Here is a 21,663-nt window from a genome sequence, read left to right on the forward strand (position 1 = left end):
AACCCCCTCCAGCTACTCCTTCTATCTGCCAAATTCCCACTCATCCTGCAAGTCTCCGCATAAATGCCAGTTCTTCTGTGAAACTTTTTCCAGCTCCTGGGATTCCAGAGCCCCACCCACCCCCACCCCTACCCCAGAAGTTTGAAGCTCCCTCCCTTTGCCAGTTATCTTATCAGCATTGTAATTGTTTGCACATTTCCCTCCCAGTTACCATGAGCTCCGGGAGGGCTGGGACCTCATCTTTCCACCTTTGTAACCCTAGACCTAGCGCTGGATCAATATGTGTTGAATGAAGAAACGAGGTCAGTAGAACCTGATTAATGACATATCCCAGTGACACGGAAGACCCACAGGCCTCCAAGGGGTTTTTTCCAGCGGGCCTTCCGGGCTCTGCAGCCTCTCATGCTGCCGGCTTACTCCTTCCTCGCACTCAGGGCGGCAGAGCCTCTCTGTCCCGCGGCCACATTAAGCTAGAGGCAGTGAGTGGTTCGCTAACCGTGGTCCCCAGACGCAGCGTCACCAGCACCTGGGAACTTGTTAGAAATGCCAGCTCTCGGGCCCCACCCTAAACCTACTCGAGCAGAAACTGGAGGTGGGGCCCAGTGCTGTGTTTTAACAAGCCCTTTGGGAGATGCACGCCGAAGTTGCAGAAGCACTGGACTGGTGGAAGCCAGTGGTTGAGAAGAAGACAGTTCAGCACCCCGCCGGCGGCCGGGATCGGGCCCGAGGCGCTTAGAGGAGGGAGACCGAGAGAGGCTCCCTTTATTAAGCAGCGTGGCGGGCCCCACCCCCCAGCGACCGAAGACTGAGCCTTTTTAGGCCAGGGCTCCGATGAGGTCAGGACCTGGCTGCCGCAGCTGCCCCAAGGGTTAGAAAGGGAAATCCCGTCGCGAAGGAAAGAAGCCCCAGTGGGCTGCAGGCTCTGCAGGGTGGGCAGGGGGCGTTGCCCTGCTTGGGGATGGAGGTGGGGCTGGGAAATAATGAGGACTTCCAGCTCCATGGAGGAACTGCGGTGGCTTCAGCACCCGGCAAAAGAGCACAGGAAGTTGAGTTGGACGTGCCCGCGTGGTTCTTCTGGAAGTCACTTCGTGGAATCGGTACTGCTGCTTTTTTGCGGAACCTGCAAATGATCACATGTCCCTTACCTCTGAGATGCTTGACCGTGCTCCTTCTCTTTAGCTAATAAGCAATTTGTCCTGTTTGAAGAAGGAGCTTTGTCCTATGGAACTTTTTGCAGAAATGTAAATAGACAGCCAGGTCCATGCCTGGGCTTCGTGTTCAAGATTGAAGGCATTGGGAGGTTTATTTGATTGGGGACGTGTTTCTTCTTTGATCATGCATTGGTTAAAAATGTTATCAGCTACTGTTCGCATAGAGATTTCCCTTTGCAAAGAACTTCCACATACATTATCATTCTGTCTGCATAGTGGCTAATACACCAAGGGCAAGTGTTACTTTCCTTTTCTTTCTGTGACATAGCTTTTCTTCTTATTATCACCATTTTACAGATAAAGGAACTGGGACTCAGAGAGGTAATTTGTCCAAGGTCATTCACTACCAGGTGGCACAATTGGGCCTACAATCTGGGACCTCTGTGATTCTCCTATCAGGGCCAGGGCTGATACGGGGCAGAAGCTGGCCTTTTGCTCCTGGGAGAAGGGAGATTCATCAGTGGATTCCTTTTGGACATGCAGTGGTTAGTGTGATGTGTGTAGGGTATCTAGACTATGTTTTTGAGTAGCTCAGCAAATGCTTTCATGTTTTATTTCTGTGACTTCATTTTGAATTTAGGCTGAATCAAATAGACTATATAACTTGCAAGGAGAATGCGAGGCCCCCACCATAATAGGAAAAAGATGAAATAACCTGGAAATCTTCTAACCTAAGGGGGCTGGGCAGGAGGGTGGGAACTTTGATGGACTCTGAGACTCAGGCTGCTGAATACCCAACAGGGAAAAAGGCCTTGGTACCCACCCCCCCACCGAAACCTTGATTTGACCAGATGTAACAGGACCTGTTAGGTTTCGCTATAATAACAATCCCCACGTCTCAGTGTTTGACATGAACGTTTATTTCTCAATCATGAAATTGGGGGTCAATAGGAGCTCTGTTTCCCATAGCTACTCAGGGACACGGGCAACTACAACTGGACATGTTGCCTCCTCAACCCTGAAGGCAGGAAATGAGGATGGGGCAAATCAACCACTAATTTCCAAAGTGTTTGCCTGGAAGCAATTCACATCATTTCTGCTCTCATTTCACTGGCCAAAGCAAGTCACAAGGTGGCGAGGAAGCGCAGTAGGTGCAATGCTCCCATGTGCCTGGAAGGAGAAGCAAACATTTGGTTAACAGCACTAATAACACACAGGGAATAGTGTCTGCAGGGGAGGTGGATGTGGATATCTGAGAGGTGCAATCAGTTCTGCCCATTTCATGAGTGCTTCTGCCTCCTGGGGATGTGTGTATCTGAGATTCCCATTCTATTGGGTTGTCACTTCTCCCACTAGAGAGGATTCAAAGACTCAGACCCGGGACAAAGAAATCTGAGCAGAGGGAAGCATGTGGAAGAGATGAGTGGCAGTGGGACAAACTCAGTAGAAACAAATGTGTGAATTGAGAAAGAATCCAGCAGAGGAAAGGACTCAGGGTATATGTGTCACCAGGGGCCTGCCTGCTAAAGGAAAATTCTAAAACAGCAGAATGATGGCAGAAGCATTTCCTGCCTTCTCGCCATTCACTCCCACTCATCCTTCCTGGCTTAACTCAGGTGACACTCCAGGAAGCCTTTGAAGGTCTCTTGAGACTGAACCTGCCATCACATTGTTGTCTGTCAGGGACAGACATTGGGTCTGTCCCGTGTACTGTGCTATGGAGAGACCACATCTTGCTCAGTGCTGGCTGCGCTACGGAGGAGGTATTAGAGTCTCAGCGTGAAGGCAGAGAACCCAGCGGGAAGGCTGTTGCAGGAACCCAGGTGAGAAAAAAATGGTGGCCTCTATGAGGATTGTGAGGTGGGGGTGGAGAGAAGTACTGAAGAGAGACTTAGGGAGTCACGTCAACAGGGTAGGGATCAATTACATGGGGGCTTACAGAGGAGGTTTTCAGAAGAGCAAGGTCAGCCTTTCTAAAAAGAACTTGTAAAAAACAAGTGGAGAGTTGGGGAGAGGAAAGCACAGAAAATATGTGTAGTATAAAAATCATGAAATTCCTGAGCTACAAATCTTAAGAATGCAGCCAGAGCGCTGCAAAGCCTTCTTAGGAAGAGTTGAGCATCCTTACAAGACAGCTTCAACTTCAACCTGTTTGTCCCATTGCCTTGTTTCCATATGTAGCCTGTTCCATCTCCGCTAAGCAGGAGCCCGTCCCATCTGAGACCTGAACTTGATATCAACTCCTTTCATTCTCGAGGTTCCCCTTCGTCATATCCCTCATGGGTGAGGGTCCAGCCCCAATTTGCGGGAACTGTGCAGTGCAGGCAAACCCACCCCTCAGAGCCCCTACCAAACCTGGTCATTCCGCTTGGCCCTTGTGCGCCCTCCCCCACACCTTCCCTTTCCCCAAACCCTGAGATGCTCCCTCTGAGTGCTTGGGCTCCATTTCCAGCTCCTCTGTGTACCGGTTTGTGACTGTGGGCGAGGTAATTCCCCTCTCCCAGCCTCCTTCCCATCTGTCAAAATGCTACTTATACTCCCTCCTTTGCAGAGTCCTTGGCAGGAGGTCAAAGGAGCCACGCTACGGCAATGTCCCGTCTCGGACCTTGGTGTGTCGTAGGCGCTCAGATGGTCCCCTCCTTCCATCCTGTCCCATCCCCTGCCTCCTCTTCTCCCTTCACAGAGAAAGGGTCTTACAATATTTTAACCACATGTAGCCATGACAACCAGAGTTAAAATTTATACAATAATCAGGGAGGATATTATGTATTACCTAAGAGAACGGAGGTAATGATGTGCAGGTGCCCAGGATGAGACTTGGCACTGAGTGGGAGCCCCTCCGCAGCCTCCCCACCTGGAGACGGCAGCCCTCCAGACTCATCCTTCCCTGCATATTCAAGCAGCCCTAGCGCCTGCCACCTCCACTCTAACGGTCCTGAGCTTGTCCCCTCTGTCAGCCTTCGGGTGGCGACCCGGCTCTCAGTCCTGCTCTCCTCCTTGCCCTCACCCCGCGGGCTCCTTCCTCACAGACATGGACCCCATTGCCTTGGATTCAGACCTCCTGGGCCTGGTAGTCTCACCAGAGCCCTGGACTTGAAAAGACCAGGCGCCCGGGCCGTCCTGCGGCTGCAGAAGAAGTTTCAAACTCTTGCCGCTCCAAGGGTGGTCTGGGGTCCATAGCAGTGGCAGCACGGAGGCTTGGTAGGAGGGCAGAATCTCAGGAGGCCCCAGAGCTGCTGAATCAGTCTCTGCTGTTCTAACGAGATTTCCAGGTGATTCCTGGGCGCCCTACAAACTGAGAAGCTCTGCTTTAGAAGTCTTCAGGGATAAATGGGAGAGAGATAGAAAGGCTGCCGCGGTTCCCCACGGAGCAGGAGAGGCATTCTTGGGAACACCTGCACTAATGCACTGAGTCATTCGAGGTCACTCTGGCATCGTTCCTGCTAAGCCAGGGAGGCGGGGTATGAGCTGCTGCCTCCCTCTTCTTGCCATTCTGTAGGGTTGTCCTAACGGAGACAGGACTAGACCATGACCCACATCCACCTGTCACTTGGCCATTTCAAACCACAATAAAGCATGAATCTGAACATCTAGCTTTTGGAAAACAATCCAATTATTTATAGTGAATCAAAGCCTTTCAGACAGAAAAGAGGTGTGAAGGCAGAGAGAGGCCACAGGGAACAAACAGATTAGTCCCTCAAACAGGAAGGTGCAGTGGGCAAAGGACACCTGAGTGAGGGGATGATGGGCACTCAGTGGGGCCCGCCCAGATCCACCAGCTCCAGGAGAACCTCACAGCTGCTAGAAAAAGGAGGGAGAAGAACAACGATGCCCAGGAAGCTGGAAGCAACCCACAGGGCCTGGGGGAAGAGCTGAGGTTTATAAGTGCGTGCCAATGGGTGTAGAAAAGTTGATGCAATGGGTTTTTTGGAAAATATCCCTGGGGCCCAGAGAGGAGGCTGCCCCTTGGCCATGAGAGCCTCCTTGGAGGCAGGCAGGTAAATTCCTTATATACCAGAGATGCAGGGTCTGTGTCCTGCTTCCTAGGGGCACATCAGGGACATAGGGCCCAATATTAACACTGAACGAAAACCTCAGGATTAGGGTTGTCAGATTTAGCAAATATAAGTACAGGACATCCAGTTAAATTTGAATGTCACAGAAACAACATATTATTTTTTAGCATATGTATATACCAAATGCTACATTCTGGAGCAACCCTACTCAGGATTAGAGTCTGTCCCCAAGGCCTGCGACCAGGGGAGTTTGGGAGTTAGGCAGCCACCTAAAGCCCAATGGTACCTTCCTAAGACCTACCCTATTTCTGAAATCTGAGAGAAAATGGGCTTTGTTAATTTTGGGGTGGGGCAGTCTTTTATGAGAGGCTATGCCATATTGTTTGCTTTTAAATGTTTTGTCCTATGAAGGTGGGGCCTACCAACGTATTTCTCACATTATCATGTATCAGGTAGGGCAATTCAAGGAATGTGTACTAAAAAGTGTTGTAGTTTTGATCATTTCAAGTCAGGTTCCCGTAGGAGATGATAAATGATAAATTAAATGATAAATTTAGGGAAAATATTTACAAAACAAATGAACAGGAAAAGTGTTATATACTTAGTATTCTTTTTTTTAAGATCTTATTTATTTACTTGACAGAAAGAGAGCACAAACAGGGGGAGCGGCAGGCAGAGGGAGGGGAAGAAGCAGGCTCCCCACTGAGCAAGGAGCCAGATGCGGGGCTTGATCCCAGGACCCTGGGATCAGGACCCGAGCCGAAGGCAGATGCTCATCCAACTGAGTCACCCAGGCACCCCTATACTTAGTATTCTTAATGTGTAAGGAAAAAGATGAATATCCAAAAGGAGGGGGAAAGGCAAAGGATGTGAACATTCACAAAAGAAGAAATACAAATGGCCAGTAAAGATATAAAAAGCCCAACCTCATTAATAATCATAGCAAACTGATAAATCACAAAATGAAAATACTCAATTTTGCAAAGACTGTAACAATTCTCTTTCCCAACATATGCCACTGAGGGGACCATCACCTTGTGTACCCTTCTGGGAAGCAATTTAGCAATGTTTATCAATAACCTTCAAAATGTTTATACCCTTTGGCTCAATAATTTCACTTTTAACAAAGTGGTGCACAAAAATCTAGGTACAAGGATCGTCATGTAAGACTTACTTGTAAGAACAGAAAATGAGAAACAACCTAAATGTCCAACATTAAAGAACGATTAAGGTATAGGATGTGAGCACATTAAATCATGATGCAGCCATTATAATGATTTTATTAATTTAAAACTTAAACAAACATAGGTTATAGGTTATAGAAAAATAGGAAGACACAAATGAGCAAAAAGAACATCTGGGGGCACCTGGGTGGCTCAGTCGTTAAGCGTCTGCCTTCGGCTCGGGTCATGATCCCAGGATCCCGGGATCGAGCCCCGCATCGGGCTCCCTGCTCCGCAGGAAGCCTGCTTCTCCCTCTCCCACTCCCCCTGCTTGCATTCCCTCGCTCGCTGCGTCTCTCTCTGTCAAATAAATAAATAAATAATCTTAAAAAAAAAAGAAAATCTGAAAAGAAACTGCAGTCCAATGTTAATCATTATTGATGTCATGGACCGTATCTTTAAAAATCTCCTATGTTGTAGGGCGCCTGGGTGGTGCAGTTGGTTAAGTGACCTGCTCTTGGTTTCAGCTCAGGTCCTGATCTCAGGATCGTGAGATCAAGCCCTGCATCAGGCTCCGAGCTCGGTGCAGAGTCTGCTTGAGACTCTCTGTCCCTCAGTCCTTGCCCCCACTAAAATAAATAAATAAATCTTAAAAACATCTTTTATGTTTTAATGTTAAAATAGTGTTTTTGAAAAATATTTGGCAACATTGGAAAACATTTACGAAATATATGAAATCATATACATTTGTAAGGAGATATGCGCAAAGATCGGAAGAGAATACATTGCAATATTAACAATGGATCTCTTGATGATTTTTGTTTTCCTCTTCATACCTTTTTTCTAAAATTTCTACAAAAAGTATTATTCTTATAATCAAGAAATAGAAAATTATTTTTGAAAAAAGACAAATACAAGGCAGTTTCTTTAGAAAGAAGGAAGCCAATCTTGATTACTAACAGAATGATTGAGGCTTTGCACACTGCAGCGACCCGGAGAACTCCAGGAATCCTGGTGCCCAGGCCCCACACCCAGAGATTTTGGTTGAATGGATCTGGGTGGCGGCCCCAAGCCTCATGTGCTTGGCAACATCTAACCACACCTGGGTGTGGTCTAACGTGCAGCCAGGCGGGGAACCACCGCTTGTCCAAGCCATGTCACTTTTAGGCAGAAGTTTAGGCCCTGTCTGGTGGTGGGGGAACTGCAAGACCTGATTTCAAGCCCCATCAGTGGCCCTCTGTTATCTGTGTGCTTTAGGCAAGCCGTCTAACCGAAGCTTAGTTTGTCTGTCCGTAAAATGGGGATGTTTGGTGCCTACCGCAAGAGTTGGGGTATGGCTTCCAGGAGAGGGCAAATGCGAAAGGTCGGTGTGAAATAGAAAGCATATAGAATGAGCTCTTTGTTAGAACCTGGAAACTCAGATGATAACAATTATCTTTGATCAATGAAATATCCTTGGCAACACGGGAACCCATGCAAATAAGCAGGTTTGTTTCTAAGCTCTGTCGGTCTTGTAATTTGACTTGATTTGGAGATTCTGGAGGCAGGTGCTGTCAGATGTGGATGCCCAGGACAGTCCTAGCCTAAGGGCTCATGGCCAGTGGACGGCAGCCAATAGATCTGAGTTGGTTCAGACCATTTGGTCATCTTGCTTTGAGAGGTGCCTGGCTTCCGGAAGCCCAAACCTTGTTCTCATGAAAAAGTACCTTTGCATTTTAAGGATTGCTTCCAAATACGTGCTCCTATTTAACTGTCTCCTTGGGAGGTTGCGTGGCCACTGCTTAAAATGTCTTGGGAATTCCTCTTTTGAGATTGCCTTTGTCTAAGCTACATTTTTTTTTCTGGGTAGTTTCGTTTCAATCAGTGAATTCATTCTCTATCCTTTGAAGAGGAGCTTAATTTTAGAAAACAGTCAAAAATATCTTTCGGAACCAAACCTGATCAAGATGGTATTCAAGCCTAGATAAGACCTTTTTTTTTTTAAGTGAAGAGGTCACTCGTGAAGTACATGTGTGTGCCTGTCTTCCTACCCAGTGTATTCCCAGCACCCTGCCCAGTGCCTGGGACCCAGATGTTCAACATATTCCTGTTGAATGGTGAACACAGCCTCGCTCTCTACTGGGACCTATAAACTGGCTCCAAAGGTAAGTCTGAAAAGGCTTTGGACCAAAGCAGTCTGTTTGGGATTAATAAATTCTAGTTTGTATGCTAATTAGAAATTAGTCCCTTTCTTTGGTAAGTATGCTTTCTCTCTCTTATATATATACCTTATGCATTTGACTAAAGAGAAAATTTTGCAGTTCCTTCCCCTTACTGGGGCTAATACTGGATTTAGTTTCCTAAGGCAACACTAATCAGTGACACTGGACAAATCGAAACATTTCTGGAATTATTTTTTATGCCAACCCAATTTACAAAACAACCAATCAGGTATTGTTAACAAGGACAACGCCTGAAACAAAACTCGCTTTTTCACACAAGGATTTCGAGACACCGATGTTAATCTGGATTTGCACATTAGCTGAGGTCCGCACCTCCTGCCTTAATGAATTTGAGGCGTATGGAGTTATGCAGCTCACAGCCCAGACAGAGAGATTGGCCCGAGTCAGAACTCCAGGCTGTCCCGGCTCCGCCCTAGTAACTGTAGTAACTCAGCAACTCGCCTGAGCAGCCTGGGGAAGACATTTCACACTTCCCCCTTGGTCTTTATGTCCTTATCTATGCAGTGATCTCACACTCTTAAAGTCACGGATGCAAAACTGAGAACCATGCGGGCTGACATGAGGCAGGGAGGGCAGGTTGGGAGGCAGGAGACGGAGAGGAAAGCAAGGTCCTGCTCAGGTAACGGGGAGGCTTCCACAGCACAGCTGGTCCCGGCTGAGGCAAAGTCTCTGCTCCGAAGGAGAAAGAATGCCAAAGCCAAAGCCGAAGCTCGATTGCTTCTGGCCACGGAACCGTTTCCAGGAAGGGAACACACAGGTCATCTGAGGTCAAGTTCAGGGCACGCAGCCAGCCGCCAGGCGGGAAGGAAGCTGCAGTGAATGCCTGCTTGCTTGCTCTCCAAGCCCTTCACCTTCTGAACACAAGTCCTCCATCAGCCCCTTTGCCAGGTCTCCCATGGGACCGCAGAGGCTCAGTCCAGACCCAGGCATTCTGGCTCTGGCCTCACAGACACAGCCCACACAGCGGTGCTGAGGGGAAGCAGGTAGGAGACAGTGTGAGCATCGGAGGCTCGCCGGCCTGTCGTGGCCTTGCAGAGAAGAGGGGCCCAAGTGCTCCATTTAAAGCCTTTGAGCATTCCTCATCCACCGTTGCCCTCCCCGCCCCCAGAATACACAGGACACGTTCCTAGCTCCCTGCCTTTGTCCATGGCCTTAACTCCACAGCCACTGTCATCCCAGCTTCTGCTCTACAGATCCTCCTCCCGTGCGGTGCCCAGCTCACACGCCATGGGATCCATGCATTCCCTTTGCTGAAAGCAGCACCGGTTACGGTCTGTCTTGCATCCCACTTAGGCACACATCGTCTCTCCCCACTTGGCACCACACTCTATCTCCTCTTCACCATCACATCATACGTATTCCTTCCTTTGCCCACACTGCCTACCTGCCTGGTCTGTCCTTACCGTTCTGCCTCCCATCATGTTCCACGCCTCACCGCCCAGGGCTCAGCTCAGCTAGACTCTCTGAAAGACTCTCCACCCACACAGACCTACCAGCTCCACTTACTGAGTGGCTACTCTGTGCCCAGAAGTTTGTCTACAGTATTTCTAATCCTGGAACGGCCCTGCAAAGTGGGAGCAAAGAGGGGCGCCGGGGTGGCTCAGATGGTTAAGTGTCTGCCTTCGGCTCAGGTCATGATCCCAGGGTCCTGGGATCGAGTCCCGCATCGGGCTCCCTGCTAGGCGGGGAGCCTGCTTCTCCCTCTGCCTCTGCCTCTCTCTCTCTCTCCCTCTCTGACTCTCATGAATAAATAAATCAAACATTTATATAAAAAAAAGTGGGAGCAAAGATAGTTTCACTTTCAGACTTAAGGAAAAGAGAGGCTCAGAGAGGTTCCTGAACTGGTCAAAGTTGCACAAACGGTTAGCAGCCCCGCCGGGACTGGAGCCCAGGTGTGAAGCCTAACCCCAAGCCCTCCATCTCTCCCGTACTACTTTTTCCTTCGGAAGGCAAATATTTTGAACTTGAGGCTATAAGAACTTTGAAGAACATCGTTCTTGTTTTCAAAGCAAGGAACCAGAGTAGCTAGGCCTGATGACTTGCCCAGGGTGACACGGCTTCTCTCCATGCTCTTTCCTCATTCCTCCCACGTGCTGGCACCGGGGACCCCGGAACCATCTATCCACGGCAGGGGGTCTCCAGTGCCAGGTAACATTCTCCGGGGTTTCTAGTTGCAAGGCCTCTGACACACACCTGTCCTGCAAGCAGGGCCCCAGACGAGGCAAGAGAGAATGTCACAGCAAGCTTAGAGCCCCCAGATTATTAGTTGAGCTATATACAATGATAAAACCCCAAACGACAGTGACTTAGGTTTAAATCTTTCTTGTGTAGAAGTCTGAGGAGGGCAATCTGGGGCTAATGTTGCAGTTTTACCCAGTCAGGGCCTGGGGCCTCTTCTGCCTCCAGCAAATCCTTCCTCATGAGGCCCTGCCTGGTGCCCAGGGGCCCCAGGATCACCTGGCTCGGGGGAGTCCGAGAGCAGATTCAAAGGGCTCCCTGCCTGTCTTCTATTTGTACCTGTCACACCGGAAAGGCTGCTCAGCGCCTGGCTGGGAGCTGGCCTGGGACCTGGCGGGCATGTAGCATGGTGCTTGCAGCATAAAGGGGTAGGAGTGGCAGGGACAGTTCATTGCTTAGTCCAGGGAGCTCCTCAAGCTCAGCCTACTCTTCTCCTTTCTTCCTTCTTTCTAATAGTTATTGAGCTGCCCATTCCTACGTGCCAGGCACTGGAGATACAAAGATGCATAAGACATATCCAGTGATCTGCTGAAGAGACGGGGAAATAGACTATTTGGATGCTATGGTGGCAAGCGCAACCATAAGAAACACGCAAAGGGCACTTGGCAGGAGCACAAAGGCGCCTGGCCCAGCTGGGGAGGTCAGCCACGGAAGATGGTGCTTGCTGGTGACAGAGCTGAGAAATAGTAGGGGGCAACTGCCTGCCCCAGATGATCAGCCAGCTGTTGGGGATGAGTGAGAGGGAGGAGTCAGGTGCCCCCAGTTTTCTAGCTGCGGTGGCTGGAGGGGGGACGGGGCCACCACAGAGACAGAGAACACAGGTGTTCTCTTGCCTTGGGGAATGCCCCCAGGTTCAGAGGAGGCTGTACCTCCCCAGTACTACTCTTTTCCATTGCTGCTCCCAAAGTTGTGCACATGGGCCCTTTCCACCATAAGGGTTTTAATTCAAGTGCTCTCGGGAGATGAAGTCCCCTTGACCCTGGCCTAATGAATCAAATGCAAGAGTGTAATGTGGACCATGCAGCCTCTGGGCCAAACTAAGCTGGTTTCACAAGTGTCAGCTGGGCCCACTGTCCCTAGTGTAAGCTTTCGCTCTAGAAAACCCACCTGTAGTGAACATCTGCCACTTTGTGGAGAACCAGTGAATGAATCCCCTTCCTGTGCTCGGGGACTTTCCCATTGTGGTTGGAGGGAGAGCCAGCCTCAGCACGGTGAAGATGAAAAGTCAGATACTGCCTTTCTCAGATTCCCTTGCAGCTACCTGGCGTGTCAAGGGCATGTGGCTGAGACTGCAACTAAGATATACTTACCAGAGTCTCAGGTCCATGAGGAACTTTGTGTGGCAGGAGCAGTTATGGGAGATCACATTCTCCTAACAGCCACGCTGGACACTCTGGGACCTTGCAAATGACAGCCTTAAAGCTTGAGCTTCATTAGATCCATCGTAACCAGCTTGTTTGCAATTAAGGACCATGACGACTCCTTGGCAGTTTATCAGTCCAGCAGGGTGCATGGTTAGGGCCAACACAGGGGTGAGGGGAGCACAAACTGTGCAGAGGACAGTGAGTAAAACCATTTAGCTAGAACAGAGGATTCTTGCACAGAGTAGGGGAAGATTAAGGTTGGAGGATCCCAAAAGCTCAGTTCAGGAGCTTGGTCATCACCTTGTAAGAGGCACCAACACTTTTTTAAATAAACTTTTATTTTGGAATAATTTTTTTAAGTAAGCTCTATGCCCAATGTGGGGCTTGACCCCATAGCCCCAAGATCAAGAGTCACATGCTCTACTGACTGAACCAGCCAGGTGCCCCAGTTTTAGAATAATTTTAGATTGAGACAAAAGTAGCAAAGATAGTACAGAGACTTTCCATATACCCCTCACCAGTTTCCCCTGACGCTAACATCTTACTCTGTATGCTACATTTGCCAAAACTAAGAAGTCGACACTGGGATGTTATTATTTATTAAACTCCAGGTTTGATTTGGATTCCACTAGTTTTTCCACTAATGCCCTTTTTCTATTCCAGATTCCAATCCAGGATACCACTTTGCATTTAGATGCCAATCTTTTTAAAGGAGAAGACTGAATATGATTAAAGCTGTTTTAGAATTGTCTGATAGCAACATCCAGGTTGGACCAGGAAGTTGGGTAGAATGGCATTTGTAAAGGCACCCCAGGATCTTCACTGAGTTTCCAAATGCACCTCAATGCCTGCTGCCTTAAGGGACTCAGCACCTTGAAGGCGCAGTTGCCAGGAAGCGATCTGGGCCACTGGAAGCATGTCTGCCTGCTCAGGACCCGCGGGGCCAAAGGCATATTTAGGATGTACCTGGGGGCCCCCACCTAGCAGTGCTAGCAAGCCAGAAGTTCTGCCTGCCTGAGCAACCCAAGTGGACTGATAAATCTAAATAGGGGGCCAAAGAAATGCATGCTGGCCTTCTTTTCTGAAAGTCTAGCTTTGTCTCCCTTAACAAGCAGTTTGTTGTGGGAAGAGAACAGACTGGAATCAGGGTGGACCTGGGTTTGAGCTCCAGCTCCACCACTTGGTACAGGAGCCCCAGGTGAATTCCCTAACTTCCCTGAGCTTCTATTTCCTCACTGGTAAAAACTGGGATCTTAAACCTCCTTCATAAGATTACTGAGCAGATGAAATCACATTTACAAAGTGTTTGGCAGGGTATCTGGCACACCGTAGGCATTCAATCATCATCGGCTCCCTTGACAACTTGAGGATGGGGTCTGGCCTCGTAATTTTTTTGCATTTCCTTGTAGTGCTTAGCACACAGAAGGCACTTCATAATTTGGTGATTATAATATAGAGCTCACAAACCCAATGACCCCAGAAAGGGCAGATCATGTCTCCAGTTACCTCATTCATTTATTTAGCAAGTCTGTATTAGGCACTCGCCAAATAGCAGTAAATAGATAAATGCCAGGCACTGTGCTAAAGCCACCAAGACAGGGTCTGTGTCAAAAATGGCAAAACCCAAGAGGGGAGAGAGGTCTCCAGACAACTTTCATTCAGGTCTGATAGAGTCGGACATAGTTGAATAAGCAGCGTGTCCAAGAGCACAAACACTGGCTCCTTCTGTGTGGGGCCAGGGTAGAGCCTCACAGAGAGAGTAGACTGGGGGCTGACAGAATCAGTAGTTCTTTCAGTAAAAAAGAGTGGGAGAAGATGAGAGAGAAGCATTTCATTATGTGGGAAACACAAGATGTCTTCTGAAAGCATAGGTAGTCTTGTGGGGTTTATGGGAGGAAGGGTGGCAGGTGAGGTTATATAAACACGGCAGCTCCAATACTTCTCCACAGAAAAGGCTGAGAGGCGGTCATCGGGTGGCAGGGGCTGGCCGAAGACCTGACTGGAAGCTGTGCTTTTATAGAGAAACCACAGTTTTCTTTGCACAGTAGTCTCCCCCTTACCTGATGGGGATACATTCCAAGACCCCCAGTGGAAACCTGAAACCACAGGTAGTACCAAACCCTACATATACTATTTTTACTCCTACACGTACATACCTCTGATAAAGTTTAATTTATAAATTAGGCACAGTAAGAGATTAACAACAAATTCATCATGAATAACAACACTGAACAATTATAACCATGTAAGTTTTGTGAATGCACTCTCGCTCAAAATACCTTATTGTGCTGTGCTCACCCTTCTCGTGGTGACACTGAGAGGAGAAAATGCCCACGCGATGAGGTGAAGTGAGGGCAATGACGTAGGCGCTGTGACGCAGCATTAGGCTACTGTGGACTTTCCCACAGCTCATCAGGAGGATCATCTGCTTCCAGAAGACGGCTGACGGCTGGTAACTGAGACTGCGGGGAAGTGAAACCGCGGATAAGGGGGGATGACTGCACATGGCTGAGTTGAGGTGGCTTGCCGGTGGTAGTACAGGGCGGGCACGGCCATGCTGGGGGAGGGGGGCCCTGCGACTGCTCTGGAAGAGGGTGTGGAGTCGAGGAATTCGGGGGACTGGACTGCAACGTCCACTACACACCTGCCTCTAGAGAAGCAGACGCTAAGGTGCAGGGAAGATTTGGGAGCTTTCAGAGAGGAACAAGCAGAATTTGGCGAGAAAGGGTGTAGGAAGAGAGCTGGAGGGTGAAGAGGATTCCTCATGTGAGTGGAGAAGCCAGGGGGTGTTGTGGGGGTGGGGGGGCGGTGAGGGGGTTGGAGGTGGGAACTGTTTTGCACATGCTGAGCAGAAGGGATAGCCAGGTAATGATGCCGAGGTCCAGACGCAGCTGGCTTTCAAAGTCATCCTCCTGTCTGGGATTTGCTTCAAAACAATCTGAGAGGGGTGAGAGGTGGCCCTAGGTGACACAAAATTGGCTCTGAATAGATAACTGAAGTGGGTGAGAAAGTAAAAATTAGCTCAGACTAGGAAAACCAAAGCTGGGAGGGCAGACCCTAGGTAAGGCCAGCTACAAAGTTACCGTGGAACAATACTCCTCCCAAGGGCTAGTGTCAGAACCACCTCCTTCTTTGCGTAACTACTGCTTTCTGACTCACTGAGAAACCTTGTTCCCTAAAATGATGGACCATCAGAAACTTCGCTGTTTGAAGTTTTATCAGTAAAAATGAAACCAACCCCCTTCTGCTGCCAGGAGGATCTAAGTCACTTTGACAGAGAGAAGCGGTCTTGATTTGCAATTCTGGTTCAGAGCTTCAGATAAGGGGCTTCTCAACACAACAGTCCACATTTACCTTAACTTTGTATTTTTGCTGGAAATGAACCTGGGTCTATGTGTAGTTCAGACCAGGTGTTGACTCCTGTACACACAGACCTGCTTTGCTTTGAGCCTATCAAAGCACTGCTTCATTTACATTTTGACCTAAACTCTATCCTTCCCCCAAATCCTGTAATTCTCTTTTCCTGTTTGGTCAGACACCCCTAGTTCCTCTGGTGTGGTCTCCTTCATCGTAATGAATCAGTCAATCAGATTTTGTCAAACTACACGTTTGTTCCTGGTGATCTTAGGCTGATTGGGCCAGGGTATGGGTAATAGGGATACAGGGGTTCCTTGTACTATTCCCTCCACTATCACAAATGACTCACATTTTCAACGTTTGCAAGTGCTTCAGAAGTCTTCACCCCATGATAATAGTAGGAGCCATGACATTGAGATCTCTGCAAGTGTGAATAACAGCCTTCCAAAGACATCCAAGTCCTGATCCCCAACACTTGTAAATATGTTATCTTCGCAGAGGTACTAAGGCTAAAGATCTTGAGATGGGGAGAGTATTCTGCCCCAGTATAATCACGTGGGTCCTTAAAAGCAGAGAACCTTTCCTGGCTGTGGTCAGAGAAAACTGTGACCATGGAAGAAGGGTCAGAGACTTTGCTGGTCTTGAAGACGGAAGGGGCCATAAGCCAAGGAACGTGGGCAGCCTCGAGAAGACAGAAAAGGCAAAGAAACAGGTTCTCCTCCAGAACCTCCAGAAAGGGATGCAGCCCTGCTGATAATCTGATTCTAGCTCATGAGACTCATGCAGAGTTCTGACCTATGGAACTAGAAGTTAAATTTGTGCTACTTTAAGCCACGTTGTGGCAACTTGATATGGCAGCAAAAATAAATGAGTAAGAGATCACTCAGAACAGTGGGTAAAGACAGAAATGAACCAAGGGAGACACCACATAATGGAACAGCCAGAAGAGACCAACAAGGGAGAAAGTGGTCCAAATGTAAGCTGCCCACTCCTTAAAGTGACGGCTGAAGGTTGAGTAGTCTTGCAGTTTGAAGTGCCTGTTCTTCCCTTGCTTCAATGTCCCTGTGATTCTAGTGTTTGCATTCAACAAAGAGCCTTTTCCACCTGAACTATCACCTTCTCCCTTCGTGTTGAAAGCCTGAGAGTTTGAGAACTTTCACAATCTCGATTCACATTATAAACCCATCAAGGTAATATTCTGGTTCCAGAAGAGCTGGTTTTACCACATCATAAACGAGAATGAAATCTAGCTATTTTTATGTGTTAATCCAAGTTCTGTAACATTGGAGGACACCCTAAAAGAGGAGGGGGACAGCCACCAGACCGGCCTGACCGTGCAGAGCTGGTCTCCGTGTTTATTTTTTATTTATTTGACAGAGAGAGACACAGTGAGAGAGGGAACACAAGCAGGGGGAGTGGGAGAGGGAGAAGCAGGCTTCCCGCGGAGCAGGGAGCCCGATGTGGGGCTCGATCCCAGGACCCTGGGGTCATGACCTGAGCTGAAGGCAGACGCTTAACGACTGAGCCACCCAGGCGCCCTGGTCTCTGTGTTTAAACACCCCTCCCAGACCCACCCCTTCCTCGGATGCTTAAGGTCCAGAACTACAGCTCATTGCTAAACCACTTTCTCAGCTACCAATCTGGAAAATGGCAAATTATTTCACCCAGGTGGGACTGTTGATGGCACTATCTTACAGAACATTCTAAAGGGCTAAGTGTACACAGGGAAAGAAACACTGGATTTCCGGGTTTTCAGGCCAAGTGGAGAGTGTGAAGGATAGCAGTATATTCCTAAATTATAAACTGCCAGACTCATATGGTTTTGACAACCTGGGCCTAATGCCTCATTCTCACACGAAGGCCTTGGCATGTGACTTTTTCCCTCCGCCTGAATGCCCTGCCCCATTCATTTCTCAGAATTCAGAACTGTCACTTGCTTAGGGGGGCTGTCCCAGGTTATGTTGGTTCCTTCTGTCCTAGGCCACGCCCCGCCAACACCTGTACTTCTCCTTTTGGACCACCCACCACACCTGCAATTATTTGTTCAGTGTCTTTCACCTTCACCATTAGATGATGAATTCTGTAGGGTAAGGACAAGGTCTGCCTTCTGTGGTGCTCACTGTTACCTCCTCAGTCTCCATCAGACAGCAGATACAAGTGTTTGATGGCCGATTAACTGAGTGAAGCGTGGGGGCCTTGTGCTCTTATCCTGGGTCTACAGGTGATTTCTACATTAGTGGTTCCTGGAAATGTAAATGGGAATTAAACATTTGGGCCCCTCAAAGCTAAAGAACCAAAACCACTGAGTTTCTAAAACATACCTAACATCCTATGTTCGTCCGTGGTCTTATCTGAAGCCTGAAGCAGCCAACAGACACAAGAACAAGTGGGTCAGATTTTCGACAAGAGTAACAAGATAATTCAGTGGGAAAAGAGAATATTCTTTCCAACTAATGGTCCCAACTGGATACGCACATGCAAAAGAATGAAACTGAACCCTTCCTTACACCACACACCAAAATTAACTCAAAATCAATCACAGACCTAATGTTAAGAGCCAAAACCATACAACTCTCAGAAGAAAACACAGGAACAAATGTTTGTCACCTTGGGTTGTTCAAAACTTTCTTAGACATGACACCAAAAGCACAAGTGAGTAAACTAGACCTCGTCAAAATTACAAACTTTTGTGCTTCAAAGCACATTATCAAACTACACCCCACAGAATGGGAGAAAATATTTCTAAATCATGTCTCTGCTAAAAACTTGTATCCAGAATATCTAAAGTCTCTTACAACTCAACAGTAAAAAGCCAAAGAACCTAAGTGAAAAAAGGACAAAGGATTTGAAGAGGTATTTTTCCAAAGAAGGAATACAAATGACCAGTAAGAACATGAAAAGATGCTCATCATTAGCCATCAGGGAATGTAAATCAAAACATGACAGGATACTAGGATGGCTATAATCAAAATGAGAGCAAGTGTTGGCAAGGACCTGGGGAAACTGGAGCCCTCATATATTGCTCCAGAGAATGTAAAATGGTGCAGTGACTTTGGAAAAGTTTAGCAGTTCCTCCAAAAGTTAAACATGGAGTTACCATTTGACCCAGTAATTCCATCCGTTGGTATATACCCAAGAAAAATTAAAATCTAAAAACTTATATATGAATTTTCATAGCATTATTCATAATAGCCAAAAAGTAGACTCCACATGTCTATCAGTAGGTGAATGGATGAACAAAATGTGGTATATCCATACAATGAAATAGTCATAAAAAAGAATGATGTACTGATGCATGGTACAACATGGCTGAACCTTGAAACCCTTGAAAGTGAAAGAAATCATTCATAAGAGGTCACATCTTACGTGATCCATTTATATAAAATATCCAGAAGAAGCAATTCTAGAGACAGAAAATAGATTGGTGGCTGCCTCGAGCAGGACTGGGGGTGGGAGAAGTGGGGGTGACAGGGGACGGGGATGACCGCTAGTTGGGTGGCAGTTTTTCTTGGGGTGCTGAAGACATTCTGGAACTGATTGTGGTCATGGTTGCACAACTCTATGGACTATACTAAAAACCACTGAACTGTACACTTTAATTAGGTGAACTGTATGGTACGTGAATTATGTCTCAATAAAGCTGTTAAAAATTTAAGTAGTAAAGAAATGCCGTGCTTCTATTTCACGACGACATGCATTTGTCAGAAGCCAGTCTCACACTCATTTTCCCAAACATAAAGAAAGACACAGGTTTCTGTCTTCCGGGACACTGACACCCAAGCTGATTCATTTTCCTGTGTGCTTGCACAACTGTCAAGGGCACAGTGCAGGAATCCCACTCCTGGGGAATCATGGACCTGCAGGCTTCTTGCAATGGAGCACTTCAATTCTATAGAGCCATGCATTTTTCTCTCATAACAATGAATTGTCCTTGGAGCCTGAAGTGCAGCACGAAAAATTCTCTTTCCAGCAGTCACTCCATTGAGATCACCTGACACTCACTGGATACGGTACTTAGGGCAGGCCAGAGTGCCAGGATGACCGAACCCTAAACGCGAGATGCTGGACTATGGGGATCCTGATTTGTTTTCTCCCTTTCGTCCAGATTCTTCAGCTCTAGCACAAAGGTCTGAGTGCTCCATGCCCCCTGGCAAGAGTGCTGGATGGGAAGAGAGAAAGGAACATCCTAGAGTTCAGGTTCCATTCCCTAGTTCTGGGGGCTCGCACTGAGTGTCCACCCTCTCCTGAGCCACTGTACTTCCCTTTCATGCCCAGGGCAGGGCTTGGCTGGGAATCCTGGGGACAATTCCTGCCCGGGCGTGTCAGAGGGAACAAGTGAGCACACAGGAAGTCTGGGTGGCGAAGGAGTCAAGAAGAAAAGCTATGGCTGTCCTCAGGTGAAAATGGCTTGTCTAGAGGGGAATTCAGAGCAGGGACCAAGAGATCAACAAATGGATTAGGAAAGGAAGCAAAACTTCCACTTTATTTTAGAAGTCCTTGAGATATAAAAGACAATAATTGTAAAGTCGAAGGCTAACACAAACCATGGACCTGAGTGTCAGAGAGGACTCCAGGGGTAAAATAAGATGGCAAGGTGCATGACTCAGGATTTTTCCAGCTTTGGAAAGTCAGAGAATCCAGATCACGGCAAGAACATCCCAGTACTGGCTACAGATTCTTTACAAAGGTGTTTACCTGTGGGAAAGAGAAAAACCAAAAGTTAAATTTCACATTTTCAGCAGACTCTGTAATGGTCCACCCACACTGGTACACAGCCATGCCCAGGTGTTATGAGTTAGGAAAAATTGGGAGGAAATGGGGCCTGCGCAGGGTCATATTGTGGAAGTGGCTGAGCTGGGAAGAGAATCCAGAAATTGCATTTTCCCAGTTCAAAAATACCTTTGAGGAGAAGTTGGCTGGGAAGTCAATTATTTAACAGTTATTAGTCCAAAATGCTTTAGAGAATAGGGATATTTGTAACTTGTACAAGGTCCCGCGGGCTCTGGAGTGTGAAATGCAATTTGAAGCACAAAGCACAAGACCCATTACATTGAAGTCTGAAGCAAAAATAAAAGTGCAATAAAGGAAAATCACTAGAAGCAGGAGTTAAAGTCCTCCCCCTCCACCTTTTTCATGAGTTCTTCTTGTTTGGTTACTTCTTCAGAAAAATCTTCATTGACATCCAATACCAGCACTGGAATGTTCAGCAGAGCCTCAAAGTGGAGCCTGTAAGAAGCATGAAAGTTTAGGGTACAGAAAAAAGAAAGCTGAATCAACCTTCACATATTCACCACATCTTAATAATCCATAGAGCAGATCTAAAGTCACATGGCTTCTCAATGAAATTGCATATAAATTAGTTTTAAAAAAAAAGAACTTAATAAAAGAGGAAGGCTGAAATTTCTCTTTAGCCTTGAGATGGACACTGAAGGTCAGAGCCCCAAACATTTTAAGTGGACTACATACCAAGCCCAAAGGGAGGAAAGGCCAAAACCAGGACTGTCAACTTAGTAAAATGGACAATTTCTCTAAAATTTTTCAGCCCTTCACCCTGGGTCAACTCTATCACCATCATCAATCACAATGTTCAATCTAGGGAAACATTAAAAAACAAAAAAGCTGGAGAAACAGAATCTAATAAAATGCCTCTTAGAATATACACATTGTATCTCATTGAGTTTCTCAGTTGGATTTCTAACCACTTGGTACATCTGAACCTTCTTACGGGGCTGCCTGTTGAGCTGGTGTCTGAGCGCCTGGCTGTAGGGAGGCAGGTGTCCGTGTGGTACTGTCTTCTCCACTTACTCGGTTGTCTTGTGAACAAGCCAGGCTTCGTGCTGACTGTGAAGCTGCTCGAGATATTCCAGCTCAACTCCCTTCTCCTCTTCCCTGGCCCTCTGGTGGAGTCTCTTCAAACAAACCTAAAAGACAATCCCCAGGCCACACTGAGCTCATGTGTTATCCTGGCTGTGACGATGTGGTCCTTGGGGGCTCGGGAACCCACTCGTGACATCGAATCTGGGAATGATAAGCCATGACCTTGCTTCTCCGGTCTTGTTTCCTTATTCAATCACAGGTTAACTGCAAACTTCATCCACCCTGGGAAGCTGTAATTACCCTGCTTTTAATCTCTCTCACCTCTGCCTTCCTCG

The 21,663-nt window shown here is 47.5% G+C and overlaps 1 protein-coding gene and 1 long non-coding RNA gene across 5 annotated transcripts in view; both read right to left on the minus strand.

Moving 5' to 3' along the window:
• Positions 1-2,055: 2,055 nt before the first annotated feature.
• LOC114218976 (uncharacterized) lies at positions 2,056-5,882 on the minus strand. 2 transcript variants are annotated; one of them, XR_003611281.2, is made up of 2 exons: positions 4,232-5,882; positions 2,056-2,321 (listed from the first exon to the last, which is right to left on the minus strand). It is a non-coding gene; the product is annotated as an uncharacterized LOC114218976 (long non-coding RNA). The 2 variants fall into 2 exon arrangements; XR_003611282.2 differs by having other exon boundaries at positions 4,210-5,882.
• A 14,081-nt stretch (positions 5,883-19,963) lies between these two features.
• The window catches only part of DGUOK (deoxyguanosine kinase), a 29,020-nt gene continuing 27,320 nt past the window's right edge, over positions 19,964-21,663 (minus strand). For 2 of the 3 annotated variants that reach the window (XM_028116287.2, XM_028116288.2), the window contains 3 exons: positions 21,317-21,432; positions 20,638-20,737; positions 19,964-20,206 (listed from right to left, as the gene is read on the minus strand). In XM_028116287.2, coding sequence (XP_027972088.1) covers positions 20,180-20,206; positions 20,638-20,737; positions 21,317-21,432 — 243 coding nt within the window. In that variant the 3' untranslated portion in view covers positions 19,964-20,179. The remainder of the gene's footprint in view (positions 20,207-20,637; positions 20,738-21,316; positions 21,433-21,663) is intronic. The other variant, XM_088026454.1, reaches the window with a different exon arrangement.

The sequence above is a fragment of the Eumetopias jubatus genome, unplaced genomic scaffold, assembly GCF_037043125.1.
Source record: "Eumetopias jubatus isolate StellerSeaLion01/CBP00866 unplaced genomic scaffold, mEumJub1_p1.0 scaffold_9, whole genome shotgun sequence".
NCBI lineage: Eukaryota > Metazoa > Chordata > Mammalia > Carnivora > Otariidae > Eumetopias > Eumetopias jubatus.